Source organism: Juglans microcarpa x Juglans regia, chromosome 1S, assembly GCF_004785595.1.
Source record: "Juglans microcarpa x Juglans regia isolate MS1-56 chromosome 1S, Jm3101_v1.0, whole genome shotgun sequence".
In the NCBI taxonomy this organism is placed as follows: domain Eukaryota; kingdom Viridiplantae; phylum Streptophyta; class Magnoliopsida; order Fagales; family Juglandaceae; genus Juglans; species Juglans microcarpa x Juglans regia.
Genome location: NC_054595.1, coordinates 2938894 through 2957643, shown reverse-complemented (window position 1 = coordinate 2957643; position 18750 = coordinate 2938894). Strand labels below are relative to the sequence as shown.

Here is an 18750-nt window from a genome sequence, read left to right as displayed (position 1 = left end):
ATATGGACTGAGGAGATTGAATGAAGTTGAACAGGGAACATAGGTCCTTTCGGCCAGACGTGGACATGTCCACAGAACGGATGTCGACGCTATTCTCGCAGCTATCTGTGGATGGACCCAAGAAGAGTCATGCATCGATCAACCAGCTAAAAAAATTGAGGTAACATTATAAGAGCTGTCTTGAAAACATAGGATGCTCCAGTTTACCTGATTCAATTTTCGTTATTCGAAAATCCATGTCCAAAGCAATTTAACTCTACAAGTACAGACCTTTGAGGGCTTCACGGATGACTTAAGCATCAAGATACATGTTGCATAGTAGCATTTTTCACAGGCAATTTAAAATGAAGATTCTGATCAGCCACTAGCCAGTGAGGCTGGAAGAGCCGTGTATGTCAGAAATGTAAACCATGATCTTACCCCGACACTCAGGCCCAGGTGCCAAAAAATTATTGGAAATGAAAGCAGCAGTCCTTCATAAATGCGCACATAACAAAAACCATCCACCAACAAAAAACCCCTTGTCAAGTTAACTTCCTCAGGATAATCGCACTTTTACGTAGCCTTTTGTACTTTATCTGGCAGAATATTGTCGGGAAGGATAAGCTCTGGAGGAGTTTCACGAACAACACCCAGCATCGAGTCATACTCCTCATCACGGCGAGCAAACTTCATGCGAAGTATCTTCTCAAATTCAATCTCATCAAAGCTCTTGGCATTTTCAGCTGCATGAACCTGTGCCAAATTGGAATAATTTATGGCTGACTGGGAAATGAAGGTCATCTCGTCTTCTGTGAGTTTCCTGAGGAACTTTGCTGGATTACCTCCCCACACCTGCAGTAACAATTTCAAAGCCTTGTAGGAATAATACCACATTTTAAAAAAGAATATGAAGCACAAACTCAGCAGATGCATAAATGCTATGAACTACTACAGACTAACAGCAGAATACGGAGCAGCAAGAGAGAACTAAGTGCAAGTCTGATAATATAAAAATCAATAGATTGCTGAGAGAGAGAGAGAGAGAGAGAGAGAGAGAGAGAGAGAGAGAGAGAGAGAGAGAGAGAGAGAGACCTCAAATATATGGAATGATGCCATTAATAAAAATGCTGTTTTAGGTATTTTGCTTGTATACTTCTTGTGTACTTGGACTATGCCTATTTATTTGTTTCAATAAAACTTCTTATTACTTATCAAAAAAATAAAAAATAAAAAAGCTGACATATACCGTACTTCAACTTACAAGTGCTTACAAAATATTTATTACTCCAGCACATGGTGTTATCAAATAAATAAAAATAAAAGTACATCCAATGCATCAAAACCACAATATCATAACCAGTATAAATGACAAACGAAAATGCAGCCTAGGGTTAGTAGAAATGGACTCCAATATCTTTTGCCCACTAGAAGGGTTCTAAATTCTAAGACCTATCATTAAAAAATTACAAAAAGAAATAAACGGCATCAATAGAGTTTGTTGCTGGGGCACCCTAGGATGCCAAATGTTGAGCCTCCCTGAGCTTTGGGCTTAAAATATCCCTGGTCACTCTTAGTTACATTGGGCTCAAACCCTAATAGTGTTGTTCATGTGGCTAAACTTCATATTTAAACTTTAATATAAGATTTCAAGATCAGTGAATGTTACTAGATACAAAAACTGTGGAAAGTTTCCAACATATGAAGGAAAAGTTGACAAACCTCTCCACATGGGATCCTTGTGTTCTGCCTGACAAGGGCTCCAGCAGCAACCATGGCATGTCTCTCAACATAAACCCCATCAAGTAGACTTGCACCCATACCTACAAATGCCTCATCCTCAACAGTACATCCTTGTAAGACAGCACTGTGACCTGCCAAGTTAATAATCGAAACCATAACGCAAAATCCATATGAAACCCACATCAGTATCTTGCAACTTCTTGATATCATTTGCAACATGATTCTGCATGTTACTCACCCACAGTAACATTGTCACCAATGATAGTTGGTAAAACCTTCCCACTCAAATTAGATTTTGCCACATGAACAAGAGAGTTGTCTTGGATATTGGTTCCAGACCCGATGCTGATGCTGTTTACATCACCTTCAAACAATAAATCACAATCAGATGAGAATAAGGAACTTATGTCATGAATAAACTTAATCCTCATGTATAGTTTCAATACAGTAACCTTAATCATTCAAAAAATGCCAAAGAAAAACTGAGAAGCTACAAAGTTTTTGATTGAGTTGTACAGCATATAGCAGCTTGCTGTCACTGAGAGACAGTGTGCTCTAATTTCCTCAGCTTCATTTCAAATTTATGCTGCTAATGCATCATGGGTTCAGCATTTTCCGTTTTGTGCATTGCATGTAGCAAGAAGAGCATAGTGCAATCTATGTAAGACGTGCTTGTGTCCAGTAATTTTTTACTTTTTTATAAGTAAGAAGAACTTATTGATCCACATAATTAGGCCTTGCCCAGATACACAGGAAGTATACAAGAGATGAACCTAATTACAAGCTAACCGCTGTGGAAAACAGCATAAAAGTCATTAAAACTAATCCCGTTGAATACAATAGCCAAAGCCCAAAGTAACAATGTATGAAAGAAAAAGTCCCCGAACCCTCCCATCATATGTTCCCTGTTATCAAAACAACGATCATTCCTTTTGTTCCAAGTGCACCACATTAGACATAGAGACACCATCTTCCATATAGCCGCTAATTGGCAATTGCCCTAAATACCTCTCCAACATGACAGTAAATCTACCACCCTCCTAGGACCCAAGCAATACCAAGCCTAGTAAAGATATCATCCCATAAAGCTTTAACCACGTTGTAGTGAAGAAGAAGATGATCCGCCTATTCACCATTTATTTGCACATAAAGCACCAATCTTTTATAACAATACTGCACTTTCTTAGCTTATCAGTAGTCAATATTTTCTCATGGAAGGCCAACCAGCCAAAGAAAGCAACCTTGAGGGGAAGACAATGGTAGAATGGATCGACATAACCTTATAAAAGGATTTTACCGAGAAGTTCTTGTTCCTCAAATGAATCCAAAGCAACCTGTCCTCCCCTCCAACTTTTCAATTCAGCGCATATAAAGCACTATAAAATTCTGTAATATCTCCCATCTCCCAATCATGGGCAGCTCTAATGAACCTCCCAGACCATTGATGAGAACCAGAAGAAATGTCCATGTTATCGGCCACTGAAGCATCCTTGTCCAATGCAATCCTGTAAAGAGAAGGGAAGGCATTCATCAAGGCAACTTCACCACACCAAGTGCCGTACCAGAATCTGATTCGTGTTCCCCGTCCCACCTCAAATCTCAAATTGTTGAAGCAATCTTCCCATCCATTGCAGATAAATTTCCAAACTCCCACACCATATGTCCCTCTTACTTCATTTGAGCACCAACCTCCCCAAATACCCCCATATTTGACATCAATAACATTCCTCCAAAGAGTATCCCCTTCCCAATGGAACCACTTCCCTAGTAGTGCAATACTAAAGGTTCTCAACTTTCTAACCCCCAAACCACCACAAGATAAAGGGGTGCAGATTTTATGCCTCTTAATCAAGTGAATTTTTTCTCATCCTCTAAGCCTCCCCACAAGAAATCACGAAAAAGCTTCTACAGTCTATTCGCCACCCCTGCAGGCAAGGGAAATAAAGATAAAAAGCATGTTGGGAGGTTAGATAACATGCTATTAATTAAGGTGGTTCTACCATCTTTAGACAAATAAATCCTCTTCCAGCCAGCCAATCTACATTCAATCTTTCAACAATCCCATCCCACATTGCCTTGGATTTATGAGGAGCCCCCAAGGGAAGACCAAGATACGTCATAGGCAAGGATGACACCTTGCAACCCAAGATAGCAGCTAATTCACCTAAGTTATGAACCAAGCCAACATGAACCATTTCAGATTTCGATAGATTCACCTTAAGTCTGAAGAAAGCTGCAAAACAAAGCAAAAGAGCCCTCAAAAAGAGCAAATCTGATTGGGGTCCAGCTCACAAAGGATTAACGTGTCATCAGCGAAGAGAAGGTGAGATACATTTAAGCAACCGTTCGTAGAGCCACCCACCTTGAAACCCGAGATGATGCCCCTATCCGCCGCCGCCTTCAACATTCTACTCAACACATCCATTACCAAATCGAACAAAAAAGGAGATAAAGAGTCCCCTTGTCTCAAGCCCCGAGAGCTATTGAAGAAACCTTCAGGAGTGCCATTTACTAAAACCGAGAATCTGACGATTGTGATGCAATGTTTTATCCACTGACACTATCTTTTAAACTCGGTGATCAAGAATGTTATGAACATCCAGTAAAAAATGTGTTTGGAATAAGTAGATATCTTTTTTTTTCTGTTATATCTTTCCTTAAAATACTCTTTCCTTTTATTGACAGGTAAATGGTGATAGCAACCCTTCACTTCTATATTTAATATCGGCCATTCTAAAATAAGATAAATCGAGAATTTCTACTGAAATAACTTGGCCTAATATTTTTCCCTCTTTGCCACAACATAAGAATATACTACAGTATCCACCATGGCACATGTAGTCCTTTGAACACAACTACAACAGTAACTCTTAACATTAACAAGCACTATTGTAGAGCACTAGAAATTACAATCAGAAAATTATGCCACAAAAATATGAATTTAGAAATGTACATTGACTCTGCAACTCTGCTCTTTTACTATCTAAACGCCAGTTCGAAAGGAAAGCAGAAACAATTTCAAGATTTATGCAGCCAAAATATACTCAAGCTTCATTGGTGCAGCATGCATACCTCTCAAAACGCATCCATACCAGATCGAAGAACCTCGTCCCACCTGAACATTGCCAATAATAGATGCACTCGGGGCCACAAATGCATCCTTATCAACCACAGGAGCCTTGTCAAATATGTTCATGAGTGTCCTATGTCTAGACACTACATAAAGAGAAATATGAACATGATTATTAAAATCCAAGTTAATAATTTTAGGAGGGAATGCAAAGCTTAGAGGAATAAAAACTATAACATCATATTTCATTTTTTATAAAGACCTTTGTGCATGGACATTCAGATGCTGAGTTCTGACCAACATAATTGCAGGAAAGCATTTGACTACATGGCTATATCCTAGAATTCTAAAACCCATAATGAAAAAAGAAGCAATCTATTTCGTTGGGAAAATTAATAACTCCAAGGATTTAGTTCACATAGAACACGGTTTTAAGGAAAAAGGAAAAAAGAAAGATCCCTTAATGGCCTGGTTTTCCAACATAAATCAATATCAGCTCAGGCTTTCCTTTTGAAGCAAGTGAAGTCATAAACAACCCAGTACCAACAGAATGAACATAAGACAAATCAAGCTCCAAAGAAGAAGCAAGCAAAAGGGCAAGCAAAACTATTAACTGTTAAAGCAACATCTAACAGCTTTAGGGATTTCGATTGGCATTGAAATACATACAAGGATTTTAATAAGTTTTCCAATCTAACAATGACTTGGAAAAACTCCTAAATTGAACTAAATCCACATAACTCCTTATTTATGCAGACATACATGGGAAGTTGTACAAAAAAGCCTCAAATTATCATATTGCATGATAACTTATCTTTTCTAATTGTTATTCCAAGCCATGATCATGTTCCAATTATTTGTAAAAATAATGCAACATCATATAGCATTTTCAACCATATATGAGAGTAATATCCTAAACATATCTTTCCCCATTTCACTTTTGAAAATGAATATCCCGAATACATTTTCTGGTCTTCTGAGCAGCCCATCTTTTTTTTTTTTTTGATAAGTAAGAATCTTTATTGAATAGAATGAAACTAAGCAATGGCCAATTACACAGGAAGTATACAAAGTGACACCTAATTACATTCTAGAGAGCTGAAAAGAAGATAGAAACTCATGGACATTCCCACCCTTCAATACAATAGCAGAAAACCACTGTAAAAGAGAGAAGACAAATAAATTCCAGATTTCCCCACTGCACGCTTCTTGTTGTTAAAACACCTATCATTCCTTTCCGACCATAAACACCACATTAAGCACAAAGGTCAATCTTTTTATAGCACGTTTAATTTAGTTTTTAAGGTCAATGCAAAACACAACCCCCACCCACCAAATACACAATAATGAACAATCTTCGACCAAAGGAATGAAAAAATGGGATAAAACAGTCCCATTTCGTTTCTCAAAGCCTCGGGTTGCATTAATTACTTTGAGCTTCAATGATCCGTTTGTTACAACCCATGAATAATCGAAACGATTTATAAGATTTCGGGGATTTAGGAGAAGAGTGGACTAGAAGGAAAAAAAGAAAAAAAAAGATTCTGAAGGACATACGTTGTTCTTGGAAGTAGTAGTTGCCTTGGAGGCGGCCGCCGAGGCGATCGAGGGCTTGGCCGGTCTCGCGGATCCAGAACCCGACGGTGTAGATTGCCTTCCCCAACGTTCCCATCGTTCTCGCTCTTCTTCTTGTCCTACCTCAAATTGCTTAATTTTGTTGTGTTTGTACAAGCTGAGAAAGCAAACCACAGAGTAAGAGGAAATGGTGTGGGAGTGAACGCTCAGACTTCCATGGCAGCCAGCCAGTGCAAACTTGGCACTTTGGCTGGCTGAGACGTCTTTTCTACGGTTAACTGTTCCTACAATTACTATACCGAGCAATTGCAATTCACCGCTCAGAATTTCGGATGAAGATTAGGCTTAGTTTGGATATTTAATTCATCTCAACTTATCGTTATAATTTTTTTAAATTTTAATATAAAATATAATAAATAATTTAATTTTTAAATATCAAAATAATAATAATATTAAAAAATAATATTCTATCAATATTTTATCATCTCAACTCAATTCACTTTGATATCCAAACACACTTTAAAAACACTCTCATTCGTTCGCTAATATTAAAGGATATTTTTTATGAATATAAAAAAAATTTAACTTTTAATTATTCCATTTACATAAATCTTTATATTGAAATAGTTAATTTTTTTATTATATAATAATAAAATAATAAAAGATGAATTTTGTTTTAATTATTCATATCAAATCTCTACATTAGATTATATATTTATTTATTATTTAATAATGAATAATTAATAATTTCAAAAATATTTAATTTTTTTAATTATTAATTTATTTAATTTTATCATATTTTACTATTATACCTATTATATATTAATTAATAATCATATTCTTATTAAATTAATATATCAGTAACTTAAATTAATATATCAATTGTGATAAAATATGTGATAGAAAGAAAGGGAGAGAAAAATAATTAATAAAATATATATTTGATGTATATACAGTAACTTTCAAATTTAGAAAAACTTTTAAAAGTTACTGTAGCCAAATTCTAAATATTTAGAATTTAGCTAATCCAATGTGAGCATATTTTACTCTCTAATAGCTAAATACTCATTAGATTTATCTTTTAACTAATCCAATGACAGTGCTCTAAGTAGTCCCGTTTGAATTTTGAAATAAGTTAAGATGGTTTTAAATGAGTTGAATAAAATATTATTAGAATATTATTTTTTAATAATATTATTATTTTAAAATTTGAAAAAATTAAATTGTTTATTATATTTTATTTGAGAATTTAAAAAAGTTGTAATAATTAGATGAGATAAGCTGAGATGAGTTTTCATTCAAACTGAGGCTAAACATGGCCTATTTTTTTAAGAAAAAATAGAATGTGATTTATTATTAAAAATTAATTTTTTTAATATAAATATCATCTTTATTTATTTTTAAAAAAAGTGCACGACTCTTGCATATTTTATGGCTCTAAATATCATTTCTCTTTGAGTATATAACGAGAATTGAATAATATTGAATACAATCATGTAAATTCTGTGTATTCTTTTTTTTCAAATGAATATATTATTAAAAAATATTTTTTTCTTGTGCGTTTATATTTATCTATTTTTTTAAAGTATTTATGCTCGAATTATACACCCTAAAACTACCTATAACATTTTTCACGAGGATCTAATAGAAAATGTATCAAAAGTTACGTGGATGTAAATAAGTATTTTCAAGTACTTAATGTCAACCCTGTTATATATCTTATATTAATGAGAATTGCTACGGAGTTACGAACACAAAGTGTTAGAGAAATCACAATAATATAATAAAAATTACAATAAAATTAAAATTACGACGAAGTCAGTTTGGACTGAAGTACAGAAATATCGCTCTCTTTAAGGAGATTCAAGCCCTCTGCAGTGTACAAAGTCTCAAATTTAACCGGTGCAGCAGAACTCTTATTGACTTGACTTTTCCGAGATACAACAGCTCAATTGATTGTCGTATAGTCCGAACTAACTCTGTACAAGTAGCTGAGCTCAAAGCTCTACAAAAAAGAATACATTTATTTTATCTGAAAATATTCTAAAAAATATTATACTCTCTATACTTATTTTTCTTATTCACTTTCTCTTAATAGACACATCCTCGTACCCAATGATCAAAAGAACATATATAGACCATATGGACAATAAACGTCCCAGGAGGTAAAAAGACTTAACGGGCAAAAATAATAAAAAGGAATTAAAACACAAGCAGCCCACCAACGACCACAATAAAGATACCAAACGGCTACTTTACAACAAGTCTATTAGAGAAAAATGTTACTGGCAATCAAGAGAATAAAGATGGGCTGAAAAACGTTCAAGCAATAAACCCCATAACGTACAGACGTTAATGGCCTCTTAAAAAGAAAACGTTGGTAATGAACATCTCAGAAAAGAAACATTATTGATAAATACTATTTATTAAAAAAATACCAACACAGAGATTACAAAAAATAAATTCATAAATTGATATACATTTACATGATCTGTTAAATCTACTTTACAATAAAAGTGATTTTATAATCTGACGTACTACATCAAATAACATTAATTTGTAAATTTACTTTTGTGTAATTATTTTGTAGCTAAAGTATTTCTATATATTAATTCAAAAATTTAAGACATATTTGAATAATGAGATGAAATGAGAATTTTGCGAATAATAGTAAAATGATTTGAGTTAAAATGTTTAATTGGGTTTTGAAAAATCAGAAAGAAAAAATTGAAATAAAAAATATATTATACAATTAAAAAATTATTTAAATATTTTTTGTTTTAAAATTTGAAAAAATTAAATTATTTTTTATATTTTGTTTAGAATTCTAAAAATGACAAAAATGGAAGGTTGTTATAAAAAATATTCTTTACTGAAATTGAGAATACAATGGAATGGAATGAAAAGTGATTATTGTGGCCACTATGTACACTTGAGGCCTCTGCTCTACACTTTTAGAGAAGCAAAAAGACAAAAAAAAGAATCCTAACAAACCTATTGACGTGTATAAAGCTAAAATATACATACATGAAAAACAAAGAATATACAAGAATAACTTCTAACGCTTCCCCTAAGATGGACTATATATATTCAATAGTCTCATCTTGTAAATTAGAGCCTTGAACTGTTGATGTCCCAAAGCCTTGGTGAAGATGTCTGCTAATTGCATATTGCCTTTAACATATAGTGTCTTGATCAAACCAGCTTGAAGCTTCTCTTTCATTATATGACAGTTTATATCAATGTGCTTTGTCCTCTCATGGAAGACAGAGTTAGCTGCTACATGCAATGCCACTTGGTTGTCACAAAATAACAAGGCTGGATGTGAGTGAGGGACATTTAGGTCTTTGAGTAATTGGAACATCCACATTAATTCACAAACTGTTGATGTCATAAATATGTATTCTAACTCTACAGAGCTTCTAGAGACAGTTGATTGTTTCTTGGATCTCCAAGAAATTAACGATTCCCTAAGGAAAATGCAAAAACTAGTGACACTTCTCCTAGTGTCTACACAGCCTGCCCAGTCTGCATATGCAATAGCCTTCAATGCAGTTTTGATTTTGAAGATAGAAAGAGGCCTTGTCCAGGAGTACCCTTGATGCATGGAAGTACTCTATTTGCTAATGCAGTGTGTGTGTGTGTGTGTGTGTGTGTGTGGGGGGTGGGGGGGGGGGGGGGGTTTGTCCATGAATTGAAAGAGAACTTGCACTAGGTATGAAATGGCAGGCCTTGTAATGGTTAGGTATATTAATCGACCAATTAACCTCCTATATGGTATTGGATCATCAAGCAAATTTCCCTCTGTTTTACTGAGTTTCAAAATCTGCTCTATTGGAAAATTTTACACTTTACTCCTTAACATTCCACTGTCCTCAAGAATCTCTAGTGCATACTTTCTTTGACTAAGTACAATTCCACTAGCTGATCTAGCTATCTCAATACCCAGAAAAGGTCTTAAGTCCTTTGATTTGACTTTGAAATAATTTAAGCTCTTCAACAGCATTCATGTCATTGGAAGCTATCAAAATGTCATCTATATATACAAGTAGAGCTATAAAAGATGAACCCGTGACCTTAGTAAAAAGTGAGTAGTATGCAGCAGATTGAATGAAGCCATGTGTGATCAAAGTTTCTGAGAATTTGCTAAACCATTGTCTCAAGGCTTGCTTCAAGCCATAAAGAGACTTAAGAAGCTTACACACTTGTTTACTCTCCCCCTGTTTTGCAAATTCTGGTGGTAAGCTCATATAAACTTCTTCATAAAACTCACCATGCAAGAATGTATTGTTGACATCTAATTGAGTTAGATGCCAATTAAAAATGGAAGCAAGGGCCAAAACTGTCCTAACAATTACCATTTTAGCAACTGGAGAAAAAGTTTCATAATAATCAAAACCTTCTAATTGTGTATAACCCTTGGCCACTAATATGGCCTTGTACCACTCAATTGACCCATTTGATTTGAGTTTGATTTTGTAAATCCATCTACACCCAATGGCAGATTTACCTGCAGTTAGTGTAGTTAGTTCCCATGTCTGATTGGCTTCTAGGGCTGCTATCTCGGTTTCCATAGCTTTTCTCCAGTGAGGATAGCAAACAGCCTCATTAAAAGATTTTGGTTCAGGAATTGTAGATAAATTGAGAGTGAAAGCTTTATGAGATGGTGAGAGATGATGACAAGAAAGTGTATAAGCTAGTGAACTGGGATTACTTGCCTGTAGAGGACCATCAGGAGAGGAAGACTGGAGTGGAGTCTAAGAGGGAGAAGCCTGTGATGAAAATCAAACAAGTAGCCATGAATTCTTCTAATTCTAGTAGAAGCACGAGTAGGTAAAATGGGAGGAACCAAAGGTGAAAAAGAAGGTTCTATATTGTGAGGTGAAGGAGAATCTTCTGAGTCTTGAGAAGATGTGGTAAAAACAAAATCATGAGGTGAAGTAAGGGAAAAATCATGGGGAGAATCAGGTGATGATAAGGAGAGTACAAGAGAAGAATTACGATTGGAAGGTGGGGGTGGCAAAACAGAAGTAAGAAAGGGAAAAATGGTCTCATGGAATACTACATCTCTATATAAAAGCTATTTTAGTGGTAAGATCAAAGAGCTTATATCCCTTTGTAGCATATGGATAGCCAATAAAAACACTGTTTACGCATGAGAGGAGAACTTGTGTATTTGATAGAAAGGTGTTGTAGCATAGCATAAACACCCAAAAACTCTTAAATGATTAAGAGATGGACTGGTTTTATAAAGGGCAGCATAGGGTGAGATGTTACCTATAATTGAAGAGGAGATCCTATTTATGAGGTACGTGGCAGTCATTATGCAGTCACCCCAAAAAGAAAAAGGAGCACTTGATTGGAATCTAAGGGATCTTGCAATATTTAACAGGGTTTGATGTTTTCTTTCAACCCTAGGTCCCTAGCATTTTGTCGTGCTATTTCAATGCAAGATTTTTTATGCATGTAGCCTTTAGAATTGTAAAAGTCAATCATAAGGAATTCTAGGCCCTTATCAGTTCGAATACTTTTAATGCCATATTGAAATTGGGTGCATACAAGTTCAAAGAAATATTTGAGAATGGACCTAGTATTAGATTTATATTTCGTCAAGTATGTTCAAGTACATCTAGTGCAATCATCAACAATAGTAAGAAAGTATTTGAAACAAGAATAAGTAGGCACGTAAAATGGCCCCCAAATATCAGTGGATGAGATCAAAAGGATGAGAAGCAATAGAACTACTAACATTAAAAGGGAGACGTTTCTTTTTTGCTAGAGGGCAATTATTATAATGAAAAGAGTCTGAATAAGTAATATTAGAGTCTAACTTTTGTAACAAACTGATTCTAGAGGCAGGAATGTGCCCAAGTCTAAAATGTCATAAATAAAAAAGGCATGGTTTAACAGGATTACTAGAAATAGAGTTTTTCAAGGCTGCTTGTTTGTAGAAATATAGACCATCTCGCTCTTCACCCACTCCAATCATTCTCTTGCTGGTAAGGTCTTGAATCAAACAAGAATTAGGCATGAAAATAAGAGAATAGTTAGAATCAAGATTGAGTTTACTAGCTGAAATCAAGTTGAAATGAAAAGCAAGAACACAAATGACATTAAATAAGATCAAGTCAGGGGAAAGCTGAACTATGCCTATGTGAGAAACAGATATGTATGTGTTATTTAGGAGTTTAACAAGTGAAGAGCAAGGTACAAAAGGTGTAAAAAGAGAGAAATCATTTATCATATGATCCAAGGTACCTGTATCAATGATCCAGGTGACAGAGGAGCAAGATAAAGGATGAGGGGAAGAGAAGCATGCTATATCTGAGATATTGTGAGAAAATGCTAGATTGGCAGGCTGAGTAGCAGAAACTGTGGGCTTCATAGAATTTGAGTTCAGCATAGAGATGAGCTACTGGTACTGCTTAGTGGTGAAGGACATAGTGGATGCTACCATAGGTGAAGAAACATTAGATTGAAACAAAGAATCATAAGAAGCAGGAATTGAATCTGAGGTAGCAGTGACAGAAGCTGTAGATGGTTTATTTTTTAACTTAAAACCTAGTGGGAAGCCATGTAGTTTGTAGCAACGATCAATAGTGTGGCCTAAAATACCACAATGGTTACACATCGGTCTTTCTTTGGCACGAGAAGGGGGCTGCCTATTGGCTTTAGTATAGTCTTGGCAAAATAAAATAGTCATGGGTATGACAGGAGGGGTGGGAAGGATCTCACGTTGTCTTTCTTCTTGATGAACTAGGGAAAAGACTTGGTTAATGGGTGGGCGGGGTACCAAAAGAAGGATCTGAGCTCTAACAGTTGAAAAGACTCATTAAGGCCAACTAGAAATTGCATGACATATTCAGAGTGTTGAGCAGCAACAACTTTTTTGAGGGCACCACATGAATAGAGAGGAAGGGGTTTGTAGTTACTAAGTTCATCCCATAATCCTTTGAGAATGGTAAAATAGGCAGAAATAGAAAGAGCCCTTTTAGAGAGACCAGAAATTTGTCTTTGAAGTTGAAAAATACATGGGCCATTAGCTTGAGAGAAACGATCTCTCAGTCATCCCAAACCTCTTGGTCATTGGCAATGTATAAAACATTGTTAGCAATTTCTTTGCAAACAACATTCAGAAGCCAAGAGAAAATCATCTTGTTGCAACGGCACCAAGCTCCAAAAAGAGGGTCATTATCATCAGGACGAGTAAGAGTTCCATCAAGAAAAACATGCTTGTTTTTGGCTTCCAAAGCAATAAGCATGGATTAATGCCATGAATGATAATTGGCTCCTGAAATAGACAGGGGTTGGGAAACAAGCATGGCGCCTGGGCTCTCCGAGTAATGGAGGTAATAAGGGTTTAAAGGATGATCTGGGTTTGCAACAAGTGGAGGATGAGCCACGAGGATTTTGTTTGGTAACCGAGAAAGGGAAGGAAAGAAAGAACACGAAAACTCTTTTCTCAAGAGTTCTCTGATACCATGACAACAATGAAAGGTTGTTGTAAATAATATTATTTACTAAAATTGAGGATACAATGGAATGAAATGAAAAGTGACTGTAGTGGCCACTATATACCCTTGAAGCCTCTTCTTTATACTGTCAGAGAAGCAAAAAGACAAAAAAAGAATCCTAACAAACCTATTGACGTGTATAAAGCTAAAACGTACATATATGAAAAAAAAGAATATACAAGAATAACTTTAATAGAGATTAGATGAAAAAAATTAAAAATTTAAATTTAAAAAGTGTTTTATACTTTAATAATGTTTGTAAATAAAATTATAAAAAAAAAATAGATGATATGAGATGTCAATCTCGCTTCGCAAATATAATCTTAATGATGGGAATAGGCATTACGTAAATTAAATAATATTATATTATTATCCGTTTAAGTCACATACTACAATATTTTATATATTGTTTTAATTAAAATAGATAATATCCATGTCAAAAAACTTTTTAAAAATACAATGACCAAAATACGCCATAATTTGCAAATGAAATGGTAAAAATCATGTTCTATGGATCTCTTGAGCAAATTTGATATTCTTCATTTATTTTTATTTTTAAGCGATATTATATTGACAAGTAAAATGGACAATAATTATTCTATTATCAATCCTGTGGGTAGAATATTTCATCCACATTACTGAAATGGTAATATTAGATTTGTAAGATTAAAATTTTAAAATTTATCTTTTAAATTAAATTATGTCATGTAAGCATGACATATTTTGTACTCTACATACTAGCTTGATAATAGAATTTTTCAATGGACAAACATTCTATATTTTGTGCTAAATAGACATTATCAATTTGCCTTATCTTGAACCACAATTGATATGGATAACAATAATATATTTTAGGATTCACTTAATATATCTATCTTTTTCTTTTCTTTTCTTTTTATACCTTCAAATTTCAACGAATAAATTAGTAGATTTGACTCAAAGCTTGAGGAACTGATCATGTGATATCGTCATCAAAATCGATTCGAGCAAGAAAACCATGTCTAATTGGGCACATTTAATACTAGATGGAGTAATGCTATTTATCATCGTGTTCGTTGTTTTTTACTTGGGAAATTCTAAGTATTTTAGATCATCAATAGTAATAAAATAGTTTGTAAATAACAATTTACTATTTATAAATACAGTTCCTCTTTGGAACAGACTGTCAGTTGCTAAGCCATCAACAACATCCAATAGAAGTCCTCCACGTAAGCAAGCCCACACAAAAAGCATAAAGATCAATACACTAGATGATATCTTTATTTATGTAGACAACACAAAACCACAACCTTTTGCAAGCCCCTCACAGACTTCAGATTGCTGCTGGCTACAACGTCCATCGCCCACCGCCATGTTTTGCATCACCCATCCGTTCTGTTGCCACCAGCTCAGTAGGCACCTGTTTCATTGCCACCTGTTCTGCCAGCCACCAAATTGTAGTGGCAATTCCCAGGCCGAAAGATAGATTTTCGGGAGTGCGGGGGAGAGAGAAAAACGCGCCTCAGACACCGTAAATCTTTCTGCAATATCAAGATTTTTTTCTGCTTTATTTCATTTTTCCTTCTTTTATGTGTATTTGAGTTTTCTTTTGGATTCCACTCATGTATTTCTGAATGTTCAAGGCTTATTTTTTCAGATGGAGAAGCTATGATTTCGATTGGGTATTCTTAGGGTTTTGGAGAATTCTTCTTCATTGGAGAGTTTTGTTCCCACCTATCTCTGTCCGGTAATTGATGCTAAGTTCAATAGACTTGTAAAATATTAAAGTAATTTGCATTCAAGTCCAATGGAGACTTACCTAATATGTTCGAATTGTAAAGATTTGGAAATTTGATTTTTTTCTTGAATTTAGATGTTTTTTTTCTTTTGTCTAGTCTGATTTTTTTTTTTTGTTGAATTTTCAAGGCAAAAGATGATGTTGTTGAAATTTGAAGTTGGGAAGAAGGTTGGTGATGATTCAAGTAATTGGAAGCTGCTGAATGAGATTGAAAATATAAAAAAAGCCTTATACCTGAAAAAAAAAACCCATCTAGGAGTTCAATTTCTAGAACCAACACTCGGTCCAAGTCTTCTAGAAAAACCCACTTACCAGATCCCCAGTCAGAGTTTAAACCAGATGAGAGGACCCCTCACGAAAAGAAAAGAAGTCCATTTGGAATTGGAGGCCATTGAAGGCCTTGTCCCATATCCAAAATCGGAGGGTTACGTCGATGCAATCCCGTCCTCTAAGTGTCAATGCTTAAACAAATATTCGGCGGCAGTGGCTTCATCTGGTCTAGTCTAGTAGGGGGTGGGTTTCATGCGAGAGGATGGGAGATGGGGGAGAGGGGTGGGTTCCGTGGGGTTTCTTTTAGTCTGTAGGCACATGAGAACTAAAACGGGAAGTCTAGTTGTCTTTCACCCATTGGAAGGTTGTTGTTTGGAGCTTATTAGACAGGTCGGTATGAAGATTTTCTCTTATAAATAATAGTAAAATAGTCTGAAATGGTCTCAAAAGCCAAACACAGCTTGAATGTCATGTGTGATTGTGACACTACCACTTCCAAGGCTCGAGGCATCAAGGCCAAGAGGCCCAAGATCGACTTCTCCATTTTCTCCTTCGAACTCTAATCCATTAACAACATCATGTATAGCACTAGCTAGAGCAATAAAGGTGTGGTTTGGATAATATGAGAAGATGAGATAGTTTTAAATAAAAGTTGAAAGTTGAATAAAATATTATTTTTTAATATTATTATTGTTTTGAAATTTGAAAAGTTGAATTATTTATTTTATTTATTATGAAAATTTGAAAAAATTGTAATAATGAGATTAGATGATATGAAACACTTTCACTATCCAAACAGACCCAGGTCATGGCCCCTTTTAGTTTTGATTTTTTTGAATAAAATTATTTATATATATAAATTAGATGTATATATAATTAAAAAAAAAAGTCTGGCCCCATCAAAATTACAATTTATCTTCAAAAGTTTAAGATACAATCTATTTATTTTTTAAATTATGCAAAAAAGAAAAGAAAAGAAAAAATAATTGGTCTATTGTATATGAAATTTTTTTCCTTCTGTTTCTTATAATTCTCAAATGAACTTTGATCCTATTAAAATTATTTTGCTTTGATCATTGTTTAATACAAAATGGATTTAAACACTTTAGATGGGATTTATTCGTATGTGTTTCTCATTGGACATAATGCATATATCTATATATTATTATGTTCTCTTTAATGAAATGAAGATTTTGTTTAAGTTATGCAAAGCTGCAAAGATAAATTAGATTATAGGGAAATTTGGTCATATTGGAAAGTGATAAGAGCATTCCAATTGGGTTCCTCATATCTCTTCTATCCCTATAATTTAGGAAAAAATTTAGGATTTTGAAGAAAAACCCCTCCTCATCCCAATCACCATTTTTGGGTTAGGGTTTACGATGTGTACAGTCATTCTCCATATGTGAACGACTGTACATCCCATCGCATTCGGTTTGGTCTTCGTCCCGCGTCTTCATCTCTCTCGATTGGCCCCTCCCTCACAACACCAATGATCGTAGCCACTCTCCATCGGTAATATTTGTAAGTTTGATTTCGGTTTCTTCAAAATCGTTACCGTTTCTCTTCCCTCATTTCCTTGTATTTTTCTTTTCCTATCTCTCTCATTCTCTGTTTCTCTCTTCCCATTTTTCTTCATCCTGACGCCATGATCAAGGTATAAGTAAGCGATGGAGAGCCTACAACTCTCTCTACGTCAGCGATCTCTTTGCAATTCGGTTGCCGAGAAAGTTGATATGTTTTCACCAACTTCATTTTTTTTTGTCACTCTCGTTTAGAATTTTGATTTTGAGCTTTGTTTGAGGAGATCGTTTCTCATTTTTTCTTACGTTGCCATTGATTTGTCTGTATTTTTTGGCTGTATTGACTGTTTGGCTACCAAGAAAGTGATGATGCTTTGACACTGTTTTTTTTTAATTACTTTTGTTTCTCTCATTGCTGTCCGACCGTTTTTCTTGATCGATCCATTCATTTAAGTTTGAGATTTTGGATTTTTGAGGATGATCTGCGTTGGGTTTTTGGTTGTGTTGATTGTTTAGCTGCCGAGAAAGAAATGAGCAATTTCACACGGATTTTTTTTTTAAATTCGTTTCTCTCATTGCTATTTTTGGTTGTGCATGTGGTTGGTTGTGTTGACTGTTTGACTGCTGAGAAATTGATGATGCTATCACACAGAATGAAATTTTTTTTTTAAAAAAAAAAATCTGTTTCTCTTATTGTTGTCCAACCGTTTTTCTTGAAGAGAATTTAATGGAGTTTGTGGTTATAGAATGAGCAAATTATTGTTTGTGGTTATCTATTCATTAAGTTTGTCTGTATGTTTTTGGCTATGTTGGGTGAATTTATTACTTCACAGCATTGCTTTTTTGATATCCAAAAAATGCATAGTCAATTCCTTAAACCAATTCAGTTTCGTTGTTATTTCCATAGGTAATTTGTTCTGTATTGTTGAGTTCTTTGCAGTGTTTTGTATCTCTCGGAGGAGGGGGTTGTTATTAGGTTGTGATAATGGTGTTATAGTGCAAGTTAATTTATAAGTGTTAATAGGGCCCCATCAATATGGCGGGATAATCCTCACCTGGATTGCCATATTGCAGTTTGTGGTACTTTCCAGAAAAGGCAATGGACGTTGGGGTGGGGTTTTGCAGCCATTCGATGTAAATGGCTCATTGCTTACGCATGCTGTCAATATTTCCACCATTATGGCTCTTATTTATCATTATTGTGATTTGCATGCTGTTTGGTGGTTGTTTTGTGTGAATATGTGAATTGGTCAGTTTGTTACATTGTCTTTTTCTGTGTAATTGCTTTGTGTTATGTTG

The 18750-nt window shown here is 34.8% G+C and overlaps 1 protein-coding gene across 1 annotated transcript; it reads right to left on the bottom strand.

The window, feature by feature from the left end:
• Positions 1-202: 202 nt before the first annotated feature.
• LOC121246085 (gamma carbonic anhydrase 1, mitochondrial) lies at positions 203-6709 on the bottom strand. Its single transcript, XM_041144078.1, has 5 exons — positions 6350-6709; positions 4795-4938; positions 1961-2086; positions 1702-1853; positions 203-834 (listed from the first exon to the last, which is right to left on the bottom strand). Exons 1-5 carry the CDS (start codon positions 6462-6464, stop codon positions 556-558), a joined length of 816 nt encoding a protein of 271 aa, XP_041000012.1. The 5' UTR covers positions 6465-6709; the 3' UTR covers positions 203-555.
• Between the last annotated feature and the right edge of the window lie 12041 nt (positions 6710-18750).

What these genes read in the sequence shown, in the direction of transcription:
- LOC121246085 (XM_041144078.1), bottom strand. Translation starts at nt 6,464, where the DNA reads ATGGGAACGTTGGGGAAGGCAATCTACACCGTCGGGTTCTGGATCCGC. An exon ending in CTACTACTTCCAAGAACAAC is followed by an intron (nt 4,939 to 6,349) that starts GTATGTCCTTCA and finishes CTCTTTATGTAG; the next exon opens with TGTCTAGACATAGGACACTC. An exon ending in GTATGGATGCGTTTTGAGAG is followed by an intron (nt 2,087 to 4,794) that starts GTATGCATGCTG and finishes TATTGTTTGAAG; the next exon opens with GTGATGTAAACAGCATCAGC.